General features: G+C 51.8%; 1 protein-coding gene across 2 annotated transcripts; it reads left to right on the top strand.

Moving 5' to 3' along the window:
• Positions 1-393: 393 nt before the first annotated feature.
• LOC307190974 (FXYD domain-containing ion transport regulator 6) lies at positions 394-27587 on the top strand. Of its 2 annotated transcripts, none has more exons than XM_079930493.1 (8): positions 394-450; positions 21751-21813; positions 22409-22444; positions 22565-22639; positions 23250-23286; positions 24074-24123; positions 24663-24713; positions 26304-27587. In XM_079930493.1, exons 2-7 carry the CDS (start codon positions 21756-21758, stop codon positions 24689-24691), a joined length of 285 nt encoding a protein of 94 aa, XP_079786619.1. In that variant the 5' UTR covers positions 394-450; positions 21751-21755; the 3' UTR covers positions 24692-24713; positions 26304-27587. The 2 variants fall into 2 exon arrangements, with proteins under 2 accessions (XP_079786619.1, XP_079786618.1); XM_079930492.1 differs by having other exon boundaries at positions 395-450; positions 22406-22444; positions 26304-27586.

The raw sequence follows: 27587 nt of genomic DNA, 5'->3' as shown, positions 1-27587 counted from the left end.
ACCCTCAGCAGAGGAAAACCAAAAAGCCACAGCTGGCGGCGAATGCGCGCCGGCGCTGGCCCGCGCCCTCGACGGCGGTCTCCTGTTGCTTCTCGGAGCGGCCCGCCCTTTGAAAAAGAATCTCTCCCGCACCCGGGAGCAGCGGCGGCGCGCTCCGAGGAGCCGGCGGCGCGCGGCGAGCAGGAGAGGGTCTGCGCGCGGACGCCAGCCGGAGGTCCGCGGACGGTGACATCGCGGTCCCCGGAGCCCAGCCCCGGCTGAGCTCCCGCCCACCACTCCCCACCCCTGCAGGACGCGCCTCTCCAACAAGCTCCAACCCTTCCCAGCAGGGGAGGCGGGAAAAAAGCGAAAGCCTCGCCCACAGCCCTGCCCCCAGCCCCGCCGCTCCCAGGCTCCTCTGGACTCCGCGCATCCTCCTGGGATTGTCTCGGAGGGGACCGCGCCGTGCAGGTAAGTGGCTGCGGTCGTGGCAAAGTTGGGTTCTTCTTCCGGAGAGGGAGAGAGGCTGGGGTGGGGACAGATCGCGGGGCGCCGGGATGCTGCCAGGGTTGGTTTGTTTCGGTGGGTGTGAGCGGTCCTCGCCGGGCAGCTGCCGCCTGGGCCGCGGAAACCGGGCAGCGGATGGACACCCGGAGGTGGTCGTCGGAAGAGAAGAGGGGCTGCCGAGGGGAGGCAGGCCGTGGCGGTGGGAGTGAAGGTGTTCTGGAAGGGGGCTTGCCGCTACCTGGAGCTTGGGGCTACGGTTTTGGGAGAAGGGGAAAGGGCTGCTCTCCGCTGTGTCCAGGGGGTTTTCCTTTGTTACTTGGAAGCTTGGACTCTTTAAGTGGAGTGTGCGGAGGTGAAGAGAGGGAGGGGGCCGGCTGTGTGTGCGCACACATAACCATACAAAATGGAACTTGCTGGCTCGGTGCTTGGGGGACAGGGAGAGCTGGGCCTGGCAGTGGCCACTGGGAATGGGGGCAGATAAGGAAGGCTGATTCCAGGGCATGGGGCTCATGAGAGTGTCTGCATCAATTTTCCTCTCCTCTCGTCTAACCAGTCCTAGCTTCTTCCAGGGGGCCCTGACCGCCCCCCCCCCCATTCCCTCCTTTCCTGGTACCCAGCCCTCTTTCCCCAGCAGGGCTGGCCCTGGCACAGCCTTCCCCATTGTGTCTCTTGGGCTTCCATGGAGACTTGGAAGGGCTGCCCGGGCTACTGGCGCTCGCTTCTGGGCTCTTACAAGTGGTGGCGGGTAAAGGGAGCACCCGACGGTGGGAGCCGGGAGCAGCCACACTGGAGCAATGGGCCTGGCTAGGCCCCTGCTGCCCACCTCCAGACACGGTGGGCTGTGGCTGCCGGGGCTTCTCGCCACGAATGGGGCCTCTGTCTCCACTTGCTTTGTCTCCTTGGCGTTGTGCTCTCTGGCTGGGCCCAGATTTCCAGGTTTGGAGATGGATCAGTGGGCAGCCCACGTCCTCTGTTGAAGGATCCCTCTGTGAGGGCCCAGGACCCTCATACTGTGTATGTGTGGATATGTATATCTGTTTCCGCAACTTAGCCTTTTTCACGTGACCTGCCCAGTAGTTGCCATAGAAACCCCTCTTCAATTCTCAGCCTCCCTCCTTTTCCTGCCCATTCTTTACCTCCATATCTCCTCCCCTCCCCCCAACATGGTTGCCTAGATACTGGTTATCCCTGACTTCTCAGAGTAGGATACCCTGGAGAGCTAGCTAGCTCCCAGCTCAAAGTGATGTGGCCCCTACCCCATCCAGGCCCCCCAACACACAGTACGCATCACAAACACACCCCAAACATATGCACACTTGCCACACCACCTATACACTCACACACATACCGCACATCCTACTTGCCACACACACTGCATCAACACACCACACACACATATATCATACCACACGTACACCACACAACACGCCGAATACACCATACATATACCACACCACAACACGTCACCCCCAATGCCACACGTACACCCTGTCATCGCACGGTGTGTGCTTTCACACATACCAGCAATAACATCCCATTGCTTCCCCAACACACACGCAGTACTTCTTCACAGTAGGTCTCTGGCTGGAAGAGAGAGGGCAGTTTCCTAGCTCTGTGCCAAGGAGCATGTAGGGGAAGGCTCAAGAAGGCCAGAAGGAAACACCTCCCCAAGAACCCTGCAGAAGAAGGTGGAGAGGAATGCACTTCCAGATGTCCTCAGAGGGCAGCCCCTCTCCTAGGAGCTAGATGCAAGAGGCAGGGCATGGACCAGAATTTAAATCTCTCCATGGCAGCTTTCTACCTGCCGTGACCCTGAGAAAGCCTGAGGCTCCTGGCCCCTCCTAGGAGGCTGGACTCTGCTGCTGAGGCTTCCTGCCTAGCAGAGGATCAGGCAGCTCTGGGACCAGCAGAAGGCTCTGAGCCTCCCCAGAGGAGGGAGGAAAAGTGTGACTGTGTTTGGAGAGCGGAGAGCGGAGAGCAGAGAGGGCAGGGAGAGGAGACAAAGCCTGGATGGGGGCTGGGAGGAGAGGGGAGCCAGAAAGAGGAGCCAGGTGAGTGTAGAAAGTGTAGGTAGGGTGATGGCAGGGAGGAGGTCCAGGCTATCCTCCCTCCCCCAGGTACACTTTCCTGCTTTCTCCTTGGCTCCGCCAGCCACATCTGTGCATCTAGGAGAGGAAGTGGGTTTGCAGAGGGCTCCTGGATTGCCAGGGCTTTTCTAAGACCTGTCGCTTCTCTAGGGGTCCTCGTGGTAGTCACCGGAGGCAAGGGTCTCCTTCCTGGCCGCCTTGTGATCTCTGGACTGACTTAGGCCCCATTTCATTCAATTATTCAAGGAATTGTTTTAAGTACTTACAATGTGTTCATTGCTAGGGCCATGAGGGTGAGAAGGAAGACACAGTCCCTGACCTCAGAGTCCTAGATTTCTCAGAGCCGGAAGGGGAACATCCAATCAGGACATCACGTAGATGGGGAAACTGAGGCTCGGGGTCACACACCCAGCTGTGGCTGAGGCCTCTGACTCTTTAGCCAGGATTTGTGACCCCCATACTTCCTGTCCCACATCACTTGCCTTCTTTTCTTTATTGCCAGCAATCCTCTGGGGACCAGGATCCCTTTCAAAGTGTGGGTGCCCTAGTGGGTGGGGAGCCTGCTCCATCCTATTTTCTGGGAGAATGTGGCCTGGAGAGGGGCCAGGAGGAGCACTTCCCTAGACCCTGGAAACTCCCCACAGCCATAGGAAAGCCAGCCCACCAGACCCCCCGTAAGTCAGAGCCCAGCCCTGTTGGACCTAGCTGGCTGCCATCTGGGTGGCAGACTGTGCCAGGCAGCCCCCAGGACTCACTGTCTGACAAATCACCCACCAGCTTCTGCCTGAACACCCTGGAGGAAGCAAACCAGTCATGACAGGCACAGCCCCTGGAGGCAGAGAGCCTGTAGCAGAAAGGCTGCGAACTGGAGACAGACCCAGGTTGTAGTCCTGGCTGTGCTCCAGGGGGAAGTGCATTCATGCCACAGATATCCTTTAGGATGCAAACGGGGTTTCTGGCAAAAGTCAGAAATGGTTTAGACTGATCTCAAGCAACTGAAAGCCTCCACGATTTTAGACCTCTGTTTCCACGTCCGTCAGCAGAGGGGCTAGATTTCATGATTTCTAAGGCATTTCTGCCTCCTAATTTTTATAGATTGTACAGTCTTGAAAGAGATCCCTTTTCTCTCCGGGTGCCAAACTGTACTCATGATTTCATAACACAGGGTTGTAGCTGAGCTGAGCAGGAAAGGGGCTGGTCTCCGGTCACTCCGGAGAAGGCCTCCCCTTTCACCCCGTGGGCCAGGAGATGCTGAGGAAGCTCAGACTGGGCTTCTTTCTCTCCGGCTGCAGTAGCTGGTCCCCCTGGACACCATGTGCACCTGGTCTCTTCTGCCAGGATGAAAACTGGGGCTGGGTGGAGTCTTGGGAGATGTGGTCTCTGGAGAGGATGAGGTCCAAGGCCATCATTTGCTGGGTCTATGAATCCTCTGGACGGAGAGCCTTGGACCAGCTGGAGAGCATGACGGGAGGTGCCGATCAGGGTTTTCTGTCTCTAATGAGAAGCAGGGTGTCTCTGGCCAAGACAAAAGCTTGGGACCAATTTGGCATCATCTTCTCTTCTCTGGAATGGGAAGGAGGAGGGGCCCTCTGACCTGGGAAAGTATGAAGTCAACTTGGAGCTCACACAGGAACACGCTTGTTACAAAGATGCGCGGGGGAGCGGGGCTGGGGCCCTGGGAACCAGGCTGGGACCATGGGAAGGTGGCTGCTGAGCGCAGAAGATCTGATCTGAAGCCAGGGATGAGGGAGGATCTAGTTGGAATGACAGTGCCCCCCATGCAGCTGGAGGGCAAAGCCAGGCCTGGGAAGGGACAAGAGGCGAGGTCTTAAATTCATACAAGCCATCCCTTGAACAAATGTTAACTGAGTCCCTCCCCTATGCCAGGCCCTGTGGGCTTCCCAGGACCCACAGAGCTGTGAGAAAGTCAGATGCTGGTTTCATTCACCGGAGCCCTCCTGCACCGGTAGATCCATCCATTAGCCCTGTCCCTCCCTCTCTCCCCAGCTGACCTTACCCGCACCTCCCCTGGGAAGGCCCTGCAACGTCCTTCTTCAACAAGCAGGGCTCCACGCTTGCTCGTGTGTCGCTCACACTGGCACACACTCTCCCCTTCTCACACATACGTAATCTCCGTACCTAACACACAGGCATGAGCTCACAGGTTCCCGAGCACCCTCTCACCTCACCCCGGTGCAGTCTCTCACCCAGACCATTGTGACCGCCTCTTCCCTTCCACTTTCTCAGCCCCCATCCTTTTACCACTGATCTTGTGGCCCCATATGTCCGACCTCTCCATTGCCCTTTTTTTTTTAATTTTTTTAAAAAATTATTTGTTTTATTTATTTATTCATCTTTGGCTGCATTGGATCCTCGTTGCGGTGTGCGGGCTTCTCACTGCGGTGGCTTCTCTTGTTGCGGAGCACGGGCTCTAGGCACATGGGCTTCAGTAGTTGTGGCATGTGGGCTCAGTAGTTGTGTCTCATGGGCTCCAGAGCGCAGGCTCGGTAGTTGTGGTGCGTGGGGTTAGTTGTTCCGTGGCATGTGGGAGCCTCCGGACCAGGGGTTGAACCCGTGTCCCCCGCACTGGCAGGTGGACTCCCAACCACTGCGCCACCAGGGAAGCCCTCCGTTGCCTATTAATGAGGACAGGTACTTGGCACTGGCCCTCGAGGCTCTCAGGAACTTGGCTGCAGCCATCTCTCCAGACCCCTTCTCCAGATGGTCATCCTGAGCCTTGCACTTCCTACCCTCGGCCTCCACTCAGGCCCTAACAGGAATGAGCTGCCTCACTCCAGCCAGCTGAGTAGCGGGTAGCGGCCTTTGGAGACGCACAGACTTGGGGTGTAATCTGGGTGCTGACGCTTCCTAGTTTTCTTAACTCTTCTAAGCCTCAGTTTTCTTATCTGTCAAATGGGCATGAGGTTTGAGCCAGGGGTAAGCTATGTCAAATGCTTCTTGGTGCCCAGCATATGGTAAACACTCAGTAGATACTAGCTGCTATAATAATAACAATAGTAATAATAATGACACATGGTTATTATTAAAATGACATTATTGTTGTTATAGCATCCTTTGAGGCTTCTCTCCAGTGCTTATTCTTTCAAATAGCTTTTCCTAATTCCAAGTAAACAGACAAGCTTTCCTCTTCCTGGTACCCCTGAAATGCTCAATTGATTCTTCCCTTAGGGTACACGCCTACTGAGCCTTCATTTAGCTACTTATATCCACACCTGCTCCCCATACCCGCTCCCACCTCTTCAAAGGCAAGGTCTGTTTTTTGCCCCAGACAGGGCCTGGCACAGTGTCAGACATGGAGAAAGCCCAGAGAGCATCTGTGAACTGAACATATGTGGGAAAAAGTCCTCACCCACCAGGGCACGGTGAAAGCCCACTTGTCCCTCTAAGCTCTCTCCCACCTGTCACTCCTACCCAGGTACCCACCACACATACCTGAAGGATACATTCCTTTATGTCCATGTGTCATTTCAGTCTGCCTGTTCCTTTGGTAGAGTCTGAAAACTAAGAGTCAGACCCTGTCGGAGGTCTGGAGGTGTTTAAGGGCTGAAGGCGATGGAAGGAAGCTGATTCATCACAGCGTTTTGGTGATTGGGGCTTGACGGAGACCTGGAGAGCTGGCTGGAGGAGGTGGGGGCAGGGGAGCACTGAGAAAGTTTTAAAATTCCTTTAAAATTCCACACAGATCCTCAGGTTGTTCTGGGCTTAGATTGGATTATGACTAAAGGCATAATGATACTGAAGCATCCATTCATTCAGTCATGGGCATTTACTGAGCAGCTACTATGCAAAGTGTTGGAGCTTCAGAGATGCCTAGAATGTGCCTCTGCTTCCAAGGAGCTCACAGTCTGATGGGAGAGACGCACATGGTCGTGATGGTCGTACCTGGAGACAGGCATGGGCCTTGGCTCTGTGGGAACTGGGGCAATGAGGCGTGTGGCAGGAGGGAGGAGACAGTGCATTTCCCGAAGCAGAGACAAACAAGGTCGGGTAAACCTCCACGCAGGCGACGGGACCAGGTTGGGCGGGTTTCCAGGTATGCAGGCCCACGGGTCAGGGTGCATCCCCGTGTCATTTCTACCCTCAAGACAACGTGAGCATAGACAAAGTGCCCTGTAGGTTCAAACGCGCCGCCCAGAGCTGTGCTTTCAGAGGAGGTGGGCTGTTGAGCGGAGGCTGGAAGGGGCAGGGACTGTGGTCTGGCTGTGGGCAGGGTTACTCGGGCCTGGCCCCTGGGCCTCTGGCCGCTGCTCCGAGTTTCTGTTTCTGCCGCTAGGACTGTTCGTCTGGCCTCTCTTGAATGGGCCTTTGTCAGTAGGCTGCCCACCATCCAGACTCCCCGGAACTGGACTGAGATCCCCCGGGGGGCAGGGGCGCGGGCCCCTGGGCTGGCAGGTGGCAGGCATAGTCCCGCTCCCTTACTCACTCTGGACAACTGTATCACCGGCCTGTGCTGGGGTTGGCCGCACAACGCTGCCCTGTGTGCCTGCCTCTGAGGGCTGTTGGGACAAGCCCACAGGGTGATGTCTGGGATGGCGCTGCAAAGACGGTCATAGTCGGCAGTGATGGGGGAGGGGGAAGCAAGGCCCTCTGACCCTGCTGGTGGGCCAGCTTCAGGTCGCTCCAGGAAATCTTTTTAGAAACCAGGCCTGTGTTTGTGATTTGTGAATTCGGTGTGTCCGCTTCTAGGGAAAGGGTCTTATTTCTTTTTGTGGTCAGGTCTTTTCTTCCTTTGCCTCAGAAGTAATCCCACATTAAAGATAAAGGTGCCTCCGAGTTAAAATAGTAAGTTCTCTGTACGTGATAAAGCAGTTTTGTCCCTCCCATGCCCCCCCTGTGCAGCCGGGTTGGATTGGGTCTGGGCTCACGGAATGGGAAGAGCTTTGAGTCATGGGGCCCAGCGGGCCCAGCCTCCAGCCTCCCAGCTGTGGGTTGCCCTCCTCCCTGAAGGAAGGACGGTGGGGCAGACCCAGGGATGGGGCTACACAAGGGGGCCCTGCCAGGCCTGAGGGCCCTTGTGATGAGAGGGACCTGGTAGGAAAGGGCCACCCTGGTGGGTGTCAGCAGCGATGATGGGGGCCAGAGGCCCGGCCCTGCTTGTAAGGAGGTCCAGCTGCCCTGGGGCAGTGCAGGGAATTCAGTAAAGTGACAGCAGCCACTATGAGCCCCTCGGCCTGTGAGAATGTCACCACCCTCTGCTCTCTCCTGAGTCCCAGGCTTTGAGTTCTCTCTGCTCTTCAGCCCTTCTCTGGAATTTTATAGTTAGGCTATTAAAGAGAATAATTTATGTTTATGCTTATTTGATGAGCGTTTAACATGCAGATCAAGGGAACACATTGCATGTTCCTCTGAAGGGTACAGGTCCATCAGCAACCTCTGGTTGGACCCAAAGCACTTGTTTGAAAAGGCAGCTCTAAAAGCCTTTGCTGGATTTTGGCTCTGGTCTGACCCAGAAGCCCAGCCCCTATCACAGAAACATCAGACACCACCAGCAGAGCACAGGGCTCCACACCGCTTGCCAGGAAGGTGAGCATGTGTGGTTGGGGAGCTGTTTTGTTTTAAAATGAATTAAAAATTTATTAAGTTATTTTTAATAGACTGTTTAAAGAAAAATTTTAGATTTACAGAAAAACAGAACAGCTAGTACAGAGAGTTCCAATATAACCCTCCTGCACAGTTTCCCCGATTAATGTCTTACATTAGTGTGGTACATTTGTTACAATTGATGAAATAATATTGATATATTATTATTAACTAAAGACCATGCTTTATTCAGATTTCTTTAGTTTTTCCCTAAGGTCCTTTTTCTATTCCAGGACCCCATCCAGTTAACCACATCCCATTTAGTTGTCGTGTCTCCTTAGGGTCCTCTTGGCTCTGACAGTTTCTCAGACTTGCCTTGTTTTTGATGATCTTGAGAGTTTTTGAAGAGGACTGGTCGGGTATATCGCAGGATACCCCTCAATGGGGATTTAGCTGACGTTTTTCTCGTGATAAGACTGGGCTTATGGGTTTGGTGGAGGAGAATCACAAAGGTAAAGTGCAACTTTTATCACATCAGATCAAGGGTACATACCCTCAGTACGATTCATCACTGTCGATGTTGACAGCGCTGGGTTTCCAGTCCCTTTTAGTGCCCCCACTTCAGCAGGGTTCCAGGGCCTGGTGATCAGAGCTGTGCTTTCCACTCCTCGAGACAAACATCGATCTGTCAACCAGCACTCGCTGGCTGTCTGCACCGCCCCAGGTCTTACAAGTTGTGGAGTAGCACAGAGAGCTTCCAGGCAGGAGAACCTTATTAAAGAGAGCATTAAACCAGAATGTGCTGTGTGGCAGATCAGTGCTAATGACAGGTCACAGGCTGGAGAAAGAAAGTCAGCCCGTGGGCTGGAGTGGCAGTTGGACAAAGACAGCATTTTTCAACCTTGGCTACACGTTAGAATGAGTGGAGAGATTCTAAAAATTACTGATGCCTTGGTCCCACCCCCAGAGTTTAGAATTTGATGGGACATAGTTGATCCCCATTATTATTATGAAAAAGCTCTCCATGTGATCCTGAGGTGCAGCCAGAGCTGAGAACTGGAATAAACAGGGGAGGGAAGGGCATTCTAAGTGGAGGGAACAGAATATACAACGGCCTGGAGATCAAAACATGCGTGGCAGGGGATGGGAGTAGACCATCTTAGCTGAAAGTAATGAGAGAAAATACTGAAAGGATAGAAAAGGGATAGACTTAGAGGTATTTATATGCCAGAATAAAAGTTTTGATTTTTAAAAAAATAAATAGAATATGGAAGCACCATGATACACTTGAGTTTGGGAGAGAAGTGATCAGCATACCAGCAGCCCAGGGGCGCAATGATGAGGGTCTGAACTATAGAGCGAGCAACGGGAGAGAAGATGATAAGAGATAGCGCAGGAGTCAGCGTGGCTGGGACTTTGCCACCGACACCACGTGGAGTTCGGCAGGCGGGGAGGAAATCCTGTGAACTCAGTTAAGACTGTAAGCTCCGTGAGGCAGGGACTGTGTTGCTGCAGCTCCCCCAGTGATGACTAAGGTCCTGGGCAGCAGTAGGCCATCAAGAAATGTTTGTTAATTTGGTTACTGGAAGGATAATGATGCCACTCTTTCCAAAATTACACCTTGCTCCAAAATTATCCTCTCTTCTCCACCAATTTCTCCACCTAAGTGCAGGCGGATCTCAGCTCTTTGGAAAGCAATCTGATTAAATAACTCAGGCCGAGATATAAATAACTGTTAGGAATGTAAGTATTTACCTTTTAAACGAAGCATTTGGTTGAATTAAGCACTCTCTCCTTGGGAGAATCTTGTGGGCGTGGATATATTTTTGAGTAGGGGTGGTCTTTATTTCAATTCTACACCCTCATCTAATTCTGAACCATACCAGAAGAGAAGGGGATCTGCAGCTTGGCAGTCTGCTCTGAAAGGCTGTCAGTTGCTGGGCTGGTAGTCTGTTGGCATCCCCTGTGAGCTTAGCTCCAATGGACAGGATGCCCTACAACTGGTCTGGGATGCTGTGTAGCTCCCTGCATACATACACGGATGTTCTGCTAGGCAGAGAGCATCAGGGTGCCCAGTAGCTGCTGTGGGGAGACTGGGGAGGGAGAGAAGAGAGCCCGTGGTAGTGCTGAAGCTCAGCTGGGAGCAACGGGAAGACCTGTGAACAGCTGGGGGCCAGCGATGGCTGAAGGATATGCCAGGCCTCCTCCTACCTCCTGAGGGGCTCCAGGGTCCCAGCCTTCACATCAGTCGTAGTAGACAGAATAGAGTTGAGCAGGAAACTGTGAAAGGGAAAAAAATGACATAATACATGCCAAAGTTAAATAAAGCTATTTACTTTTATTTGGGTTATTCTCTCACACTGGTTTTTCTCCCCTGGCCTGGGTAAGAACACTCCCGTCCAATGAGCCCTGAATGGTCTGGGATCAAGGTCAGCATTTTGATTTCCCTTAGTCCCCATGCATTGCCACATGTGCCAGGGAGGCAGCAAGGAAGAGTGGAAAGGGCCTAGCGTGTGGCATCCACAGAATTAGGAGCCGATGCCAGCTGTGCCATTGTTAGCTGTGGGGCCTTGAACGAGGCAACTCGGAGCCTCACCTTCTCTAATCTGTTAAATGGCAATGATATCCAACATCGCCTGCAGTTGTGATGTTCCTTTGAGCTAATGCTTGTGACGTTGCCTGGTGAGTCGGGTGTCTTACAGATGTTTGGTGTTATCAACATCACCACCATCACCCTCATCATCCCCTTCAGCCACCGTGGGCAGGTAGCAGGAGCAGGGTTGGGGGGAGCGTACACAACACCATCGGTCCCCCTTTGTCTTAACGACAGCCACAGGTACACTCGAGGGTCTGGGGCTGTAGGACAAGAGTCTCTGAGCTGATATATCTTGCCTCAACCTCCCTTAAATCCAAGAGGCAGGAGGACCAGGGTGCACAGTATCCCAGTCTAGCAGAAGTCTGCTCGGCCCTGCCCAGCAGGCTGCTTGGACAGCAGAGACCCTGTGTCTTCCCCTGGGCAGCTGTCCTACAGTCAGGGAGGGGGATGAAATGTCTTCTCCCAGGAGCTGCAGCTGTCCGTTGACTCTCCTCCCCACGCCCTGCCCAGGGGCATTTTCCCTTCTCTGCTCTTTGGAGCACCCGTGTGACTGGGGCAGGCAGGGTATGGTGGAGGCACACAGGCAGCCAAGGATGGAGGCCCAGCTGGGGCCTCATGGGGAGGGCGACAGCGTGGGGCCTTGCTTGATGTTTCTACAAAGCCGATTTCTTTTCTCAGCAGTCTCCGCCTCTCCTTGCTTTGTCACCGTGTGCATCTCTTGCTCAGTTTCTGCTGGGAGCCCCTCCCCTTGGCCAGCCTCCGTTCTGTCCTGCAGACTCTTCCTTTCTCTTCCCTTTGCCTGCCTGTCTCGCACTTCTCTTTGGGCCCCTCCCCGTTCAGCCGCTCTTCCTCTGGGGTTTCTTTCCTCTTCTGTCTCAGGTCCTGTCTTGCTTCTGTGTCTCTTGGTAGGGGCTCACCCATGTGGCCCCGTCCCTGCTGTCCCAGGCAGATCTGAGCTCCCCACGCCACTTGTTGGTGGCCCTGGGTGATGCAGCCTGTTTTTCTGGAGGCCAGTGGCTCTGGGGAGCCTTTTGCAACTGTAGAGCCCTCCTCTGCCTGCTTCCTCTGCGGGCTGAGGCCTGTCCCCCGCCTGTGTTGGGAAGTGAAAGGGGGCACCCGGGGCCTTTCCCCAGCTGTGTTCTCTGTATCTCTTCCCCATTTCCCAAGAGAAGCTAGATAATAAAGGTGGAAGCTGAGGAAAGAGTTGGGGGGATGGTGATAGAATCAACAGTTGACACTTAAAAAGCAGTTGGTATTTACCATGCAGAGTGCTCGGCTGTGACATGGTATCTCTTCATCGCAAATGACCCAAACAGCACTGCATCTGCCTGGGGGCAAGGCAGGGATTACCGGTTCATAGAGCCGGCCGGCCTGTGGGATGGGCAGAGCAGCGCTGGGCTGAGAACAGATGAGCTGGAGCACGGTCAGCCAGTACCCTGTCCCCATCTCTTCTCCCTGCTTCTCTCCCACGGGCTCTTCACCTGTGAGCTGCTGCCTGACTGCCCCCGCCAGATCCCCCCACCCCCAGATTTCACAGCTTGGCTGCTTTGACCCTTCTTCCCTTGCCTCCGGACGATGTGACAGCCCCTGGGGGAATACCGAAGTCTCAAACCCAGTCCTTTTAGCAACAAGGGAGGGGCTGTGATTGGCAGTCCCCAGTAGACCTGTAGCTTTGGAGTGGGGGAGGAGCTGTCTCCCCTCCAGAGGGGAAGGTGTGGGCAATTAACTGTGCATGCACAGAGGCTGGTTCATCTAATCCTCCCAGCTCCTGAGATGCCTGTTATTGTTCCTGTTTTACAGTTTCAGAAGCAAAGGCTCTGAGAGGTAGAGTGACTTGTTCAAGGCCCCAACGCCACCGGGTGGCAGAGAGGCAGGATGGTGGAGTGGTTCAAAGCGAGGACTCGGTTTGCAGGGCAGAAATAGAGGCACAGATGTAGAGAACAAACGTATGGACACCAAGGGGGGAAAGTGGCGGGGTGGTGGTGGTGGGATGAACTGGGAGATTGGGATTGACATATATACACTAATATGTATAAAATAGATAACTAATAAGAACCTGCTGTATAAAAAAATAAATAAAATAAAATTCAAAAAAAAAGCGAGGACTCGGGAGCAAAGACTTTAGACAACTTGCTTAACCTTTGTGTCCTCAGTTTCTCCATCTGTATAATGGGAATGATCAGAGCCATTTCCTAGAACTACTATAAGGATTGAATGAGTTAGTACACGTAAACCACTTAGAACAGTACTTGGCATGCCATGAATGCCTAATAAATATTAGGTATTCTTATCACAGAGCTTCACAGTTTACAAAGAACCTTCACATATATTATCTCACTTGACCTTTGTAATAGCCTTGGAGTGGGCAGGGGAGTTGGCTGATCCCCCACTGCTCCCGACACCATGCTGTCACCTCTGACCTAATCAACAGCATAAATCCCATAATCTGTTACCAAAAAAAATCACCCTCTCCAGTGAACAGCTCTCTGTCCAACAAGGGAATAGAAATTCTCTTTTGGGGGTGAGCTGGCAGGCACTGTCCATGCCGCTGTCTCCTTCTCTCGTGAGTATGTATGAAGCCAACAATGTTAGAGGGCTTGGTTGGTAAATGTTCACCCAGAGGCAGGAACCCCTCTTTGCAGAGTTCATTTGATTCTCTCAGGGGGCTGAGCCTTGCAGCCTAAGCCCGCTGGACTGGGACAGGAGTAAGGAACAGAGTGGCAGTTGCTTGGGAGGTAAGCCCTCTGGGAGCAGCAGTGCAGGTGGCCCATCATGGCCCTTTGCCCTGAGTGGGTGTGAGCCCTCCCCTGGGATGTGGGGCTGGGCGGGCTGGAATCCAGGACTCACAGCAGGAAGATTACCCTTCCTACCCCCAGCAGGGAAGCAGACTGAGCTGGGCAGAAGTTTGGGATCCAGCTCTCACTCCCCAGGGGACTGCTCTTCCTCTGCCTCAATTTGTTTCCCTTTAAAATGGATTTGATGGTAACACATATTTCACAGGCTACTTTTAAAGATTAAATGAGAATGAATACTTAAAGTAGCAGAAATAGCACCTGACCTGTATGCTGTTTATCGTGATTATTATTATCATTTCTTATATCCAATCCAGGCCCCAAGCTAGGCTTCAAATATGGGCTTCCCATCCCAGAGTTTTCATTTCCGCCAGGGAATTCTCCCAAGATGGTGTTCTCATGGAGAGCCCAGGAGCCTGGCAGTGCTTCTCTGCTCCCCGCCTCACTGCCCTCGTCACCCGCATTCCTAGAGGTGCCGTGTCTTCTTTCCTGGCTCCGGCTGGGCTGCCCGAGGGCTCTCGGGCATTGCTCAGCCTTCCCTGCTGCCGTCACTGTGCTCCTCTCCTCCGGCCCTGGCCCGCCCACTGCCCAATCCCAGCAGACCAGAGCAGTAGGCAGGGGCTGGAGGCGTGGGTTCTGGGCCCGGCTCTGCCCCTGACTAGCTGGACGAATTGGCTGCAGCACTCCTCTTGGGGCCCCAGTCTCCTCAAATAAAAAGTAAGAGCTTTTATCTCAGTCATTCGAACTCACTGGCATTCTGTGATTCTAACTCCGTCTGGTAAACCTCAGATCTTGCTTATATCCTATTTATATACAGTGGAATTTTCTTTTAACCAGCTTCTTTGTCGCAAAGGTTTGGATACGTCATAGGCTAAATCATACAATAACGTGTCTAGGGTAACCTGTAAGCCTAAACGTTGGGGCTCGGGCATTCTGTGACCCCATAAAAGGCTCCCTTCTGGCATGTGCTGTCTGGAGAGGGGGCCTCATCTTTCTCTGGGGATCCTGCCAGTACCCAGGCCTTGATGATACCCCTGGGCATGTTTTTGATGGGCTGAACCCAAAGGAAGGCAAGCAGGTGGGATGGAAGGGATGGGAGGTGAGGCCTTGGGGGCTGAGTGAGACGGAGATGAGGGTGAGATAATGATGCTCCACTGTAATTTGGAGCCTATACATTTGAAAGGGAGGTCATTTCTGAGTTATTTTCACAATAGAACTGGGTATTCTGATCTACCTCGCTGCTGCGTGTAATCAAAAATAACATAGCCTGATGCTGGATCATCAACTAGTGGCTTCTCTTTCTGAGCAGCTTCTACCCAGCAATTATGTGAAATTATGTGACTCAGATGGAAAGATAATCACCGGAGAAACTCTTCTGATTGCTTTTCTCCTGCACATGCAGAAAAGCAAGTGTGCAGACAGCAGAGAGATCAGGGAGGAAAATTAACATGCATGTGCTATTGCCGCCCAACGTGTCAGCTGTTTACCAATGTAGAGATAAATGAGAGCATGGAAGGGAGCAGAAAAATGAATGGAAAATCAATCCTTTCTCAGGAGATGCTGCCGAGGAAGCAAAATGTGACTGGTTCCATTTTCTACATGGGGAGGATGATCTGAATGATCTAGAGTTCAAGACTCCCCATCTAACAGTGATGATTTCGCCAGAGCCCCCTCCCAGGGAGCCAGGTCCTCAGGCACCCCCCAGGTAGGGGGTCCATGACCTCACATGCACGGGAAGCTAAGGTAATATTCCCGAACGTCCTCTCCCAGCTCCACCCAATTCTGCCTTGCTTTTCCGTCCTCCAAAGATCCCTCCCTCCTTGCTTCCATCTACTTCTTAAACTCTGTGGCCTGGAAATGAGATGTACCACTTCTACCACCTCTTAATCTCCCCCTCCCCCTAGCCAGCCCCAGGCAGCCCAGCTTCCTTTCTGGGATAAAGGAATGTGTGGGAACTGGGAGGGTGTAGGACACAGAGGGGCGGCTGTGTGGGAGGGAGGGAAGGCAGAGAGAGAGTCTCTGGTGCATCAGTGAGAGAAAGGCGTTTTGTGTCCCGTCAGAGGCTCTGTATGTGTACATGGCCACTCGACTCGAGGGCAGTGCCAGGGGTACCAGCGGGATTTTAAAAAAATGGGTGTGGGGGTCCAAGAGGCACCCTGAGGAAGCTTGTGCTGAGGTGTGGCCGGTATAGTCCAGGCCTGGGCAGCAGCTTGACCGAGCGAAGTTGGTCCCTTTTCAAATCTGTAACAGTATTTCTTTCAGCTCACTGTAACTTGATCAGGAATGTTTTCTTTAGAATACAAAGACAGGTCTTTACTCTTTAGCCTGGCATTCAAGCTCCTCTAGAGGCTGTCTCCCAAGTGTCTTACCAGAATTCTCACCACCCACACCCTCATGCTTTACACAACCCAATTATTCACTGTTTTGGAAGGTATCTTACTCTAGAAATGGCAAATACTTTGCAGATGGCTGTCACGGCCCCCTCCTGCGCTATGTAGACATTACTAATGGATGAAGGCCCTCTCTCCTGCCCCACTTCATTCAGAATCCTTCTGAGGAAGCCACTAAAGGTGGCCACTTTTTTTGTTTTGTTTTTAATTTATTTTTGGCTGCATTGGGCCTTCGTTGCTGTGCGTGGGCTTTCTGTAGTTGCAGTGAGCGGGGGCTACTCTTCATTGCGGTGTGCGGGCTTCTCATTGCGGTGGCTTCTCTTGTTGCGGAGCACAGGCTCTAGGCACGTGGGCTTCAGTAGTTGTGGCACATGGGCTCAGTAGTTGTGGCTCAGGGGCTCTAGAGCACAAGCTCAGTAGTTTTGGCTCACGGGCTTAGTTGCTCTGCAGCATGTGGACCAGAGCCCTGGACCAGGGCTCTAACCCATGTTCCCTGCATTGGCAGGCGGATTCTTAAACACTGTGCCACCAGGGAAGCCCAGGTGACCACTACTGAATGAAGTACCTTGAGGTTCCACTTGAACCGAACTTGAATACTATTTGTTATCCCCGCTTCCCATTTTCCCTTCTCACTGCCTTTGCTCATGCTCTGTCCTCTGCCAGAATGCCCTTCCTCTTCTCTCTTCTTACCCCTGTCCATCAAAATCCCATCCTGCTTTCAAGGTTCAGCTGGAATGTCAACTCCTCCATGGAAATGTCCCAGGTCTCCTGTTGTATTCCCTGCTCCCCTTTTCCGTGCCCTGCTGGCTGAACCTTGAATGTAGTCTCTGCCTTTTGTGAAGCTCTCTTCACATTTGCTGATACACCAGAGCCCTCTGCTTTCAAACCTTGCCGCCCTGTCCTGTTCACCTGTTTATCCCTTGCAGAACCCGCTATCGTATAACCCCGTCTAGGAATTCAGTGTGTATGTGTGTGGGGGATTAACTTGAATGTGAACATCTATGGAGGTGATTGGGGGGAGCTGAGGGGAAGGTGTAGCAGTGACTAGTGGCCTGGAACCCTTGATATGTGTCCTTCCTACTCCCAGGAGGGGCCCTGCTCGCCTAATAACCCCTCTCCTGGCTAGAAGAAAGTCCCAGCTGCTACTCCTGTTCAAGGGGAGGGGATTACACAAAGGTTTGAATACTAGAAGGTTGGAATTATTGGGGATCACATTAGCGTCTGTCCACCCGAAGGGTGAAATTATAAACAAAAACTGAGTTTACAACTAATAGATCTTCATTAAAGAAAATTCTAAAAGATGTTCTCTGGGAATTAAGAAAATGGCTTGATGGAGGTCTGAGATTCAAAAGGAATCACGAACAAATGAGTTAGTAAATAAGTTGTATTAGTTATCTGTTGCAACATAACAAATTACCGCCAAACTCAGTAGCTTAAAACAACAAACGTTTGTTATCTCACACAGTTTCTGAGGGTCAGGAGTCAGGCAGCAGCCTAGCTGGGTGGTTTTGCTCGAGGTCTTTGATGAGGTTGCACTCAAGCTGGCAGCCAGGGTGGCAGTCAGTGAAGGCTGCAGAACCTGCTTCCAGGCTCACTTCCGTGGTTTGTGGCAGCCTTACTTCCTAGTGGGCTTTTGAACTGCGGCTCTCGGTTCTTTGCCACGTGGGCCTCTCCACAGGGATGCCTGAGCATCCTTAAGACATGGCAGGTAACTTTCCCCAGAGCAAGCGATCCGAGAGAGAGAGAGCAGGAAAAGAAAGCTGTGGTGCCTTTTATATCTAATACTGGAAGTGACATATCAGTTCTGCCATATATTATGGGTCACACAGACTAACCCTGGTGCACTGTGGAAGGGGAGTATACAAGGATGTGAATACCAGGACGTACTGGGGGCTCGCTTGAAGGCTGGCCACTATACACGTGGGTGAATCTGAACAAATGTTCTTTCCAAGAAATAGAAACACTAGCGTCTGTTTCATAGGATTAAGAAAAGAACTGAAAATTGGTACAGTAATAGCATATATATCATGAAGGGGGTGATTTGTATTTTTCAAGAAAAGTATTGTACCTAATAACTATTATACATTTTAACTTTAGACTTTTAAAATCTTTGTTAAGTTGAATACTGTTTTGGTCTGTTCAGAGGCTGCTATAACAGCATACCATAGACTACATGGCTTATAAACGATAGCGATTTATTTCTCACAGATCTGGAGGCTGGGAAGTCCAAGGTCAAGTTGCCAGCAGATTCAGTATCTGACGAGGGCCTGCTTCCTGGTTCATAGACAGCGTCTCCTCACGGACCCCTCACATGGAAGAAAGGGCAAGAGGGCTTCCTGGGGTCTCTTTTAGAAGAGCACTAATCCCATCACGAGGGCTCCCCCCACTCATGGCCTAATCACCTCCCAAAGGCCTACCTCCACATACCATCTCATTGAGGATTAGGTTTCAACATATGGATTTTGGGAACACAAACATTCAGTCTATAGAAAATACAAATGGTAAAATTCCAAAGGTAACCACCAGAAGACTAGAAATAACTTGTGTAATTTCTCAAGCAGTAGAGGGAGAAAATGAATAAGAAAAAAAAAAAAGTCAAAAGAGAAATACACGTAAGAAAAGTAGGGAAGAACAGATGGTAGAAATCAGACCAAATATGTCAATAGTCACAATAAAGTTGAATGGAGTAAACTTGACAGTTAATAATCAGGTTGAATTTTTAAAAATCTAGCTCTTTTAAGATAAAATGCATAAAGACACAGAAAAGTAGAAAGTAAAATGGAATTTAAGACAGGATCCCTATATAATCCTAAAAGGTCCAACCCACAGGACAATATAACAGTTTTAAACTTTCTGTTACAATATTGTGAGAAACACAGGGATAAATTTATATATCCTTCCTCACAGTGGCAGACTTTAAAGCACCTATCTCAGTTTTTGGTAGGTCACACAGTCAAACACTGAGAAAATATATAGAAATTTAAATAACACCATTAATAATCTTAATTTAATGGGCATATAGAACTTTCTTCCCAACAATGAAGGAATTACACAGAATATAATTTTTGAAATAAATAACCATATAGTAGATCATAAAGCAAGTCTCAGTAAATTTCAAGGTATCTATATCCTACAGACCACATTCTCTGACCACAGTGCACGTGTTAGAAGTCAGTAACAAAGGCAAATTAAAAATCACTATACATTGGGACATTTTAAAAACATGCTTCTTAATGCACAGGTCAAATAAATTATAATGCAAGTCTAAAGTGCTAAGAACTAAAGGATAATCAAAAAGCCACATTTCAAAGCTTATATTTGGAGTGAAAGTGGCACTTAGAGGGTTATATAGTCTTTTTATTTATTTATTTATTTATTTGTTTATTTAGGGCTGCGTTGGGTCTTCGTTGCTGTGTGCGGGCTTTCTCTAGTTGTGGCGAGCAGGGGGTACTCTTTGTTGTGGTGCGTGGACCTCTCATTGCGGTGTCTTCTCTTGTGGAGCACGGGCTCTAGGTGCGCGGTCTTCAGTAGTTGTGGCTCGCAGGCTCTAGAGCACAGGCTCAGTAGTTGTGGCATATGGGTTCAGTTGCTCCATGGCATGTGGGATCTTCCCGGACCAGGGCTCAAACCCGGGTCCCCTGCCTTGGCAGGCGGATTCTTAACCACTGTGCCACCAGGGAAGCCCTGGTTATATAGTCTTAAATGCTGATATTAGAAAACAAGAAAGGCTAAATATTAATGAACTAGGCATCCAACATAAGATAAATCTAAAGCAAAAAACAATAGAATAAACTCAAAGAACCTATAAGGACATGTATGTTATGATACTTTATATGAAATGTCCAGAATAGGCAAGTCCGTAGAGACAGAAAGTAGATTAGTGGTTGTCAGGGACTGGGAGAAAGGCAAAATGGGAAATGACTGCCAGTGGGGACCCGCTTTCTTTTTGAGATGATGAAATGTTTCTTAGTGCTGATGGTTGCAGTTTTCTGAATATACTAAAATCATTGAATCATACATTTTAAAAGGATGAATTTCATGGTATGTGAATGGTATCTTAATTAAAAATTTTTTTTTGAAGAAGAGCAAGGGACTGATTAAAAATATATATTCAGGGTACTGTTTACTTTTGGGAGTAAGGCAGAGGGATGGGTTGGAGGAAAATAGAAGTAAATGTAGCAGTACGTATAAAGTTCTAGTTCTTAAGTTACTTAATGGGTGTTTCCTTTATGTTTCATTACATGTGTGTTATATATATATATATATTTTTTTAAATTTTATTTATTTATTTATTTACCTATCTTTGGCTGTGCTGGGTCTTCGCCTCTGTGCGAGGGCTTTCTCTAGTTGCGGCGAGTGGGGGCCACTCTTCATCTCGGTGCGCGGGCCTCTCACTGTCGCGGCCTCTCTTGTTGCGGAGCACAGGCTCCAGACGTGCAGGCTCAGTAGTTGTGGCTCACGGGCCCAGTTGCTCTGCGGCACGTTGGATGTTCCCAGACCAGGGCTCGAACCCGTGTCCCCTGCATTGGCAGGCAGACTGTCAACCACTGCGCCAGGGAAGCCCACATATATTTTTGTACATACAAAATGTAATATGAAACTTAAAAGAAATACAAATATTAAATGAAGTAGCACTGAAGGCAAATGACTGCCTTATGAGAAACGCTCCTTGAATTGGGAGTCCAGAGTTCTGGGTCTGTGCCTTGGCCTGACCCTGGATGGAGCTGTTCTGACCTCTGCTGGCTGGGAGGTGAAGGGCAGCTGGGGGCTGCTGGCTGCGGGGCCGGAACGGAATAGGGCGTGAACCGACAGAGCAAGCATGGTCCTGGCCCCTAGACAGTGTGCAGGGGGTTAGGCCGCTGCCAGTCTCACCCCACTAAGAAAGAGGAAGCAGCCTTGGGTTTCGTGTTTCGGGTTTCATTCCCCTTTCCTCTCTGGCTCTTTACCACATTCCTTTAATTAAGCCCAGGAAGAGGTGTGTGTAACTGCACCGAAATCCATCCCTGGGAGGGACCAACCGGCCCTGCCCTCTGCCTCCATCCAGGGGCCACTGACCCCAGAGACCAGGGGCTTGAGCTCACGAGCAGAAGTCTCAGGCCCTTTCTGGGGAAGGAGAGACCAGGGCGCCGATGCTCAGAGAGCATGTCTCCGTGCTCCCTTTGTTTAATCAAACCACCTATCTGGAGGATTATGAACTAAAGTCTATAGGAAGAGTTGACCTGGGCACTCTGGAGGAGAGAGCGTGAGGGGTACCTTGATGGAGAGCTGTCAGCATTTCAGAGTTTACTCTAAAGAGTCCAGGAAACAGCAGGCCTTCCTCCCCAACCCCTGGCTTACCTGCCCCATTTAATCTGATAGAAAGAAGAACTTCCGCCAGTGGGTCTCAGCTGTAGGGAACCAGGCCAGAAAGTCCCAGACATCTTAATGAGCTAGAGATGGCCACATCTCTAGGTGGCCCAGAGAGGAGGACACAGGTGATGTGATCTCCCAAGCCCTTGGGGTTTTATGACTTTGGCACCAGAGAGGCAGCCGGGCAGAGGCATTCCTGAGCTGCGTTGGGATCCAGACTGCGCTACTCGCTACCATGAGTGCCCTTTCACCTCCTTAACCTCAGCCTCTTCACCTGCGAAATGGGTTAGTCACAGTGCCTGCTAGTTGAACTGATTCTGTTGTAATTGAACTCATGCGTGCAGAGCACTCCGTAAGGAGTCTATAAACGTCAGCTGCTTTGGCTCTGTTGTCTGACCTCACACCGTGTGGAGAGAGCTCAGAGTCGGGGTGGGAATCCAACTGGGGCCCTGAGGGTTGGAGTGGGGAGTCTCCTACCCAGAGAGTCATTTTCCTCCCTCCGTCCCCAGACGCCATGGAGGTGGTGTTGCTCTACCTGTGCGGCCTGCTGGCCCCGGCGGTCCTGGCCAATGGTAAGTACCCCTTTCTGGTGGAAGGTCCAGGCCCTTTGGGACACTAGGGTTGGGGGGCTCTCAGGTTCTACATGTCTGACCAGCTGTCCCGCCTTTAGTCAGCAAAGAAAGTCCTGGAAGGCAGCAGCTAACACAGCCCCTATTCCAGCCTGCCCACCTCTCCCCATGGGTTCCAGCCCTCAAGCCCACCAGGTCCCTGTAGACTTTTAACCAGAACTTTGGGAGTCAGCCTTGTACATCAGTCTCTAGATTGTGCAAGTCACGTGTCCTTCCGTGGTCTTAGTTTCCCCACCTATAACAAGAGGAAAATAGACCCTGCCTTTTGATGGTGACATAAGGTACAAAGGAGCAATAAATGTGGATGCTGTGAATGCAGACTGATTGGTGCTCTGAGCTGCACCTGCCTTTGGCTTCTAGGCTGGCCCTGGCAGGCAGGCCCACCCTTCCGTGCTTCTCTGGGCATCTCTGCTTCGTGGGCCCTGTTTCCCAGGAATTCCTTTGTGGGGAGTGAGGCCTGTGAGACAGGGTAGGATATTTGGGAATCAGGATGTGTAGCTGTCTCCCCCTTGACCACACCTGTTTGTTTTTCTAGCAGCTGAGCAGGAGAAAGAAAAGGACCCTTTTCATTATGGTGAGCAGGGACAGTGACCCTGGGTGGGGAGGGGGAGGCACAGCCCCGTCCAGGGGAGGGATGGACACGTTCTCCCTGGCCCTTCCCCTCTTTCATCTCTCACTCTTGTTCCTCTGGCAGACTACCAGACCCTGAGGATCGGGGGATTGGTGTTTGCTGTGGTCCTCTTCTCGGTGGGGATCCTGCTTATCCTAAGTAAGTTTGTTTGTTCCTTTGTTCACTCTAAGGGCAATGTCTGCAGCTGTGAAGTGAGTGGGGAACGGTGTAAGAGACTGGCGGTTCTCTTTTCTGGAGAGGGAAGGAGCCTGTCTGTCTTCCTAGTTATCTCCAGGGCCTAGTACACTGCTGGGCACATAATAGGTGCTCAATGAAACAGTGAAGAATGAACAGAATAAGTGCTCGATGAAAACAAGCACAGATACGAAGGGGCGGAGGTGGCTGTCCCCCTGCTGTCCCCATCAGGGCGCAAGTGGGGGAGTCACAGGAGAGGAGACAGGGGCTGTCTTTAGAGTGCTCCAAGGGGTGTGCCCCTGCGTGTGTTTCCCCTCGTGAGCCTGGGCTGCATGGAGCTGTCTGCGTTTACATGGTCAAGCAGACAGTGGTGCTGTAGCCATCCAAACTGCTGACGGTTGAACCTTGGCCGCCGAAGAGCCCTGCTCCAACCAGTGATCGCCGCATGCAGCTGTGCAAACCGTGCAGTGCCCAGGAGTCGGGGCTGCTGTTCGCACAGTCTCACAGATTCACTGGGCAGCCCTGCTGTGGCTAAGCCAGGACATTGACCTTGGATGGTTTCTTTGCTTTTCAGGTCGTAGATGCAAGTGCGGTTTTAACCAGAAGCCGCGGTAAGGATGCCATGGCTGTGGACATGTGGGGTGATGACGCTAAGAGGGGACAGGGAGGGGCCTGTGGTGTGTGACCCCAAATGAGTGTGCTTTTGGATTCTTGTCTCAGAAACAGGCTGTGTGTGTTGGGGTAGAGGTGGAAGTTTTGAGGATTGTCAGACAGTCTTTGGGGCAGAGGAGAGGTCAGAACATCAAGGGTTAGCCCATCCTTCTTTTTTCTGATGTATGTGTGGGGTGGGGGAAGGGGGAGAAGATGCTGGATCCTTGTCTGGAGGCCCTTGAGTTGGGCTTGGGAGAAGGGAAGCAGAGGGCCTCCGGGCCTCTCCTGAGATCTGTCTCCTCTCTTCAGGACTTGTGACACTGACCTGTGGTCACCTGCTCATGAGGTTCTTTGAGCTTTGTGGAATGTTGGGCTTCCTTTCGCCCACCCTCTACCTCCACCTAAGGGCACAACCCATTAGTCCACCATGGTAACCCAGGGCAGCGCTGGACCTCAGGAGTCCAAAGTCTGTGGCAGGACACAACCCAAGACCCCATGCAGCCCTAGGCCATCTCTTCCCAGTACTTAGCTCTCTCAGGGGCCGACATTGAAGGGTGCCTGTAAGCTCCCCTGACTACATCCCCTTTGGCCCTGGCCTCCCCCGCCCCATGAGCCCCATGGTGGGGAATGATCCACTATGACTTGGAGGAGAAGGATCCTAGGGCCCTGCCCCAGCAAGGTGAGTGGCGATGCTCTCTGGGTTTGCCCTGGAGACCTCTGACGGGCTTGCATTTCATCCTCTTGCAGGGCTCCAGGGGACGAGGAGGCCCAGGTGGAGAACCTCGTCACTGCAAATGGTGAGTGTCAGGACCACCCGCCCAGGTGGGATGGAGGGAATGGGCAAGGGTTCTCCTACAGCTTGAGGGTCGGGGACGGTTGCCAGGTGCCGTCGTCTCTTGAGAGCTGGCCGGTCAGACGTGCTTGCATAGTGCCAGAGTGGGGGGTCCCCGGGGCTCTGCTGTGCATCGCTCCCTCCCCTCCACCAACAGGCTGCTGCTCCTGACGGCTGCTGTTTACAGGGAATCTTAGTGTTTGGCATGATACAAAGTGCTTCACTTCTCATTTAATGGGCGCACAGCCCCTCGGGGTAGGCGTCGTTCTCCACATTTTACAACCAAGGGACTCAGAAAAGTTAAGGAACGTGCCAGGTTCTCTAACAAGCGAATAACAGGACAAGGATCTGCCCCAGGCCTGTCTGACTCGAAATCCACATGAGTCACCTTTGCTGTGCGGGTCAGGTTCCCCCCAGAGACAGGCACAGTCACGGCTGCGGCAGGGGGTGGCCCGCTGGGGTGAGGGGTTCATGCACTACCCTCCATTCTGGTTCTCTTTCCAGCAACAGAGCCCCAGAAAGCAGAGAACTGAAGTGCAGCCCTCAGGCACGAAGGTAAGATGCTGTCTGCCTGCAACTTCCTGTCACCATCACCGTTCTGACTGAAGTCCGGCCGAGGAGTCATCAGGGAAGAACTGGGCTAGCTCTTGCAACGCGCCCAGCTTTTATTATGAGCTGTGCTCTCAGGAGGCTCATGTCTGAAGGGTGATGAGACAGACGGATTGAAACCTCCCAGGTGTACCACACACACACAGAATGAGCAGTCGGGAAATAGAGCTTCCGTAGCAACCCAGCGGTCAAGTTGATAGGGTGCCATCCTAGCTACCACGTGGGCATGACTTGGGAGAGAATTAGTCAGTGAAATACTCCTAATGTCAAAGTAGCATAAAGACAATGGCTTTCAGTGATGATTCAGAGAGTACCTTCAGGCCGCTTTTTGAAGTTAACATTTTAGTCTTAAACTTTCCAACCCTACGTAAAAGTAGGGAGAATAGTATATGACCCCCCCATACCAGCATTATCAGTTCTTGACGTTTAGGGGCGCTGTTTTTAGTTCTATTTAGTATCTGTTTCCATTGTTCATTATATCAACAGTAATGCAGGAAAGTAACAAATGCTTTACAGTTTTCAAAATGCTGCCACAAACACAAACTCACTCAAGCCTGCCGGAAGATGTAAGAAGGACAGGTGGGGTTTAGCCCCATTTTACAGATGAAGAAACTGAGGTCAGACAGAGTAGCCATACATATAGTAAGTAACCGGCTGGAACTCGAGCTCAGGGCTTTGTAGTTGAGTGCTGCATCTCACTACACCCCTCTGCTCCTGCCCGTCTCCCTTTATAACATACCCTGGAATATACTGGGGCGTGGCGGGGATCAGTCTTCTATCAGCTCACTTCTGCCTTTTTTTCCACACAAGCAAGGGATATACTTTATCCTAAATCGTAAGTTGAAGGAGATTTCTGGATGTAAAATGCCTGACACACCAGCTTTTACCATCACGGTAATAACACAGGGTACTTGTGGAGCATTTGAATTCTTTCCTAAGGGTGGGCAGAGTGGGGCTCATTACCTCCTGTCTTCTAGCTGGGCCTCGGGAAGGTTAAAGATGCCTCAGTTTGACGTAGATCCAATCCAGGAGGCAGGCATCCCAGCTGCAACTCGGTGTTCTGTCTATGTCATGGCAGCTGGCAGCTCGGAATCTGGGGAGCGGTGTGGGAAGGCTCCAGGGAGAGCGCCTTGAGCCAGCAGTTGTCTTTTTTTTTTTTTTTTTTTTTTTTACTAGAACTTCCTCGGAAACCCTGTTTTCCTGAGTCTCAGGACTGTGAGCGATTCTTGGAGGTGTCCTGAGATAGAAATCCCGGGTTTAACAATTTCCTTTCCACATCTACCAGGTTCCATCCCCCTGAGAGAGCCCTTCTCCTGAGCTCCACCCCCTCCTCCACCTTCATCTCCTGGCCCTGCTTCTCAGGCTCATCCTCCTTGATTTGCTGAGAACAAGGCACTCAGAGTGGGTCTCATCTTGGGAGTTTCCGTGGGCAGAGGGTCTGTCCTAATTAATGGCTGGGAGACGAGCAGGTAAAGAGTTTTGAAAGGAAGCCAGAGTTTCGTTTTAATTTAAATTCTCTCTCACTTCAACCTCCAGAACCTGAAGGCAGCTGCTTGAACCTTTAGATGCAAATTCTGATGCTTAAGAAAACCGGCCACTTCAGCAACAGATCTTTCCCCAGGAGAAGCCAAGAACTTGTGTGTCCCCCACCCTCTCCCCAACCCCTCGACACCTGTCCTCAACTTGATGATGCAACCCCGGCCTCCCTGCAGCCTGTGGTCTCGTCCCCCTCCTGTGACATGTGTCTGTGTGTATGTGTCTGTCTGATGATGTGGTCTTTGTGGCTGCTTGTTCGTGGATGACATTGTATCTTAGTGAACCTGGCCCCACTTTCCTGGGCAGGAGCTGAGCCATATGGCTGTCAGCTCGTCTCTGCTCTCCATGGCCCCATCACCTTGCACTCCCGGGAGTCTGCTTTGTCCCTAAGAGGCCAGTTCCTTCTCTTGATTTACGGGTGGATGGAGGGGTTGGGCACGGGCGGAGTCTCCGATTGGCTTGGGACTTGGGAAGGTTTACATCACCTTCGTGATCCTTCTACATGGCCCGTCTTCACTCCTTTTATAAGAACCTTGCTTCCATATTTGTCCCTGGACCAAGTCTGTTCTGAGGTCTCTTGGCAGTGGGAGGCTCCCAGCAAGGAGCTGATGAGCCCGCTTTGCCCTGGGGCAGCTACACCCCTTCCCTGGTGCCCATCTGCCCCACCTTACTCCGCCCCTGGGGAACGTGCCCCTTGCATATCTTCTCAGCAATAACCCCGTGGGCTCTGGAACCCCACCCCCTTCTCCAGCCTTTCCTGCTCCCAAGATGCCCATCTATAGCCCAGCTCGTCTGGACTCAGACTCCTGTCCCTGGACTGAGGCTCTGTCAGGTGATGGCTGAAGGGGTGCATTCAGCTGGGGCCGCTGCTCTGGGGAGGGGCAGCTGGGAGAGCAGGGGTCCTTTGCTTCTCTGTCCACATCCCACTGGCCAGGCAGCAGCGGGGGCTCCTGCACCCTCTGCTCGCCTGTCACCGGCCAGAACGGCAAGTGCAGCGGCTGTGCTGCGGGTTAGGGACCCGGCAGGGCTCCGCACAGCCCTGCTGCAGGGGGAACAGCACGAGGTCGAAGCTGGTGAAGAGAGTGGAAAATCAGACCCCGCCCCTCCCGCTCATCGTGTTCTCGTGGAAACTAACCAAACCGTGCCGCTGTGACCAGGACTGCTGTTCTCTGTGTCGTGATCTCTCCTCAACAACGACGAAAAGGAATAAAATACCACTTGTTTCCTAGTGGCTCTGAGGTGCTTTCCTTTCTGTGAAAGAACTTGAGTATTTGTAGGGTCTGT

The sequence above is a fragment of the Stenella coeruleoalba genome (assembly GCF_951394435.1).
Source record: "Stenella coeruleoalba genome assembly, chromosome: 8".
NCBI lineage: Eukaryota > Metazoa > Chordata > Mammalia > Artiodactyla > Delphinidae > Stenella > Stenella coeruleoalba.
This window is presented reverse-complemented; position numbering and strand designations above follow the sequence as displayed.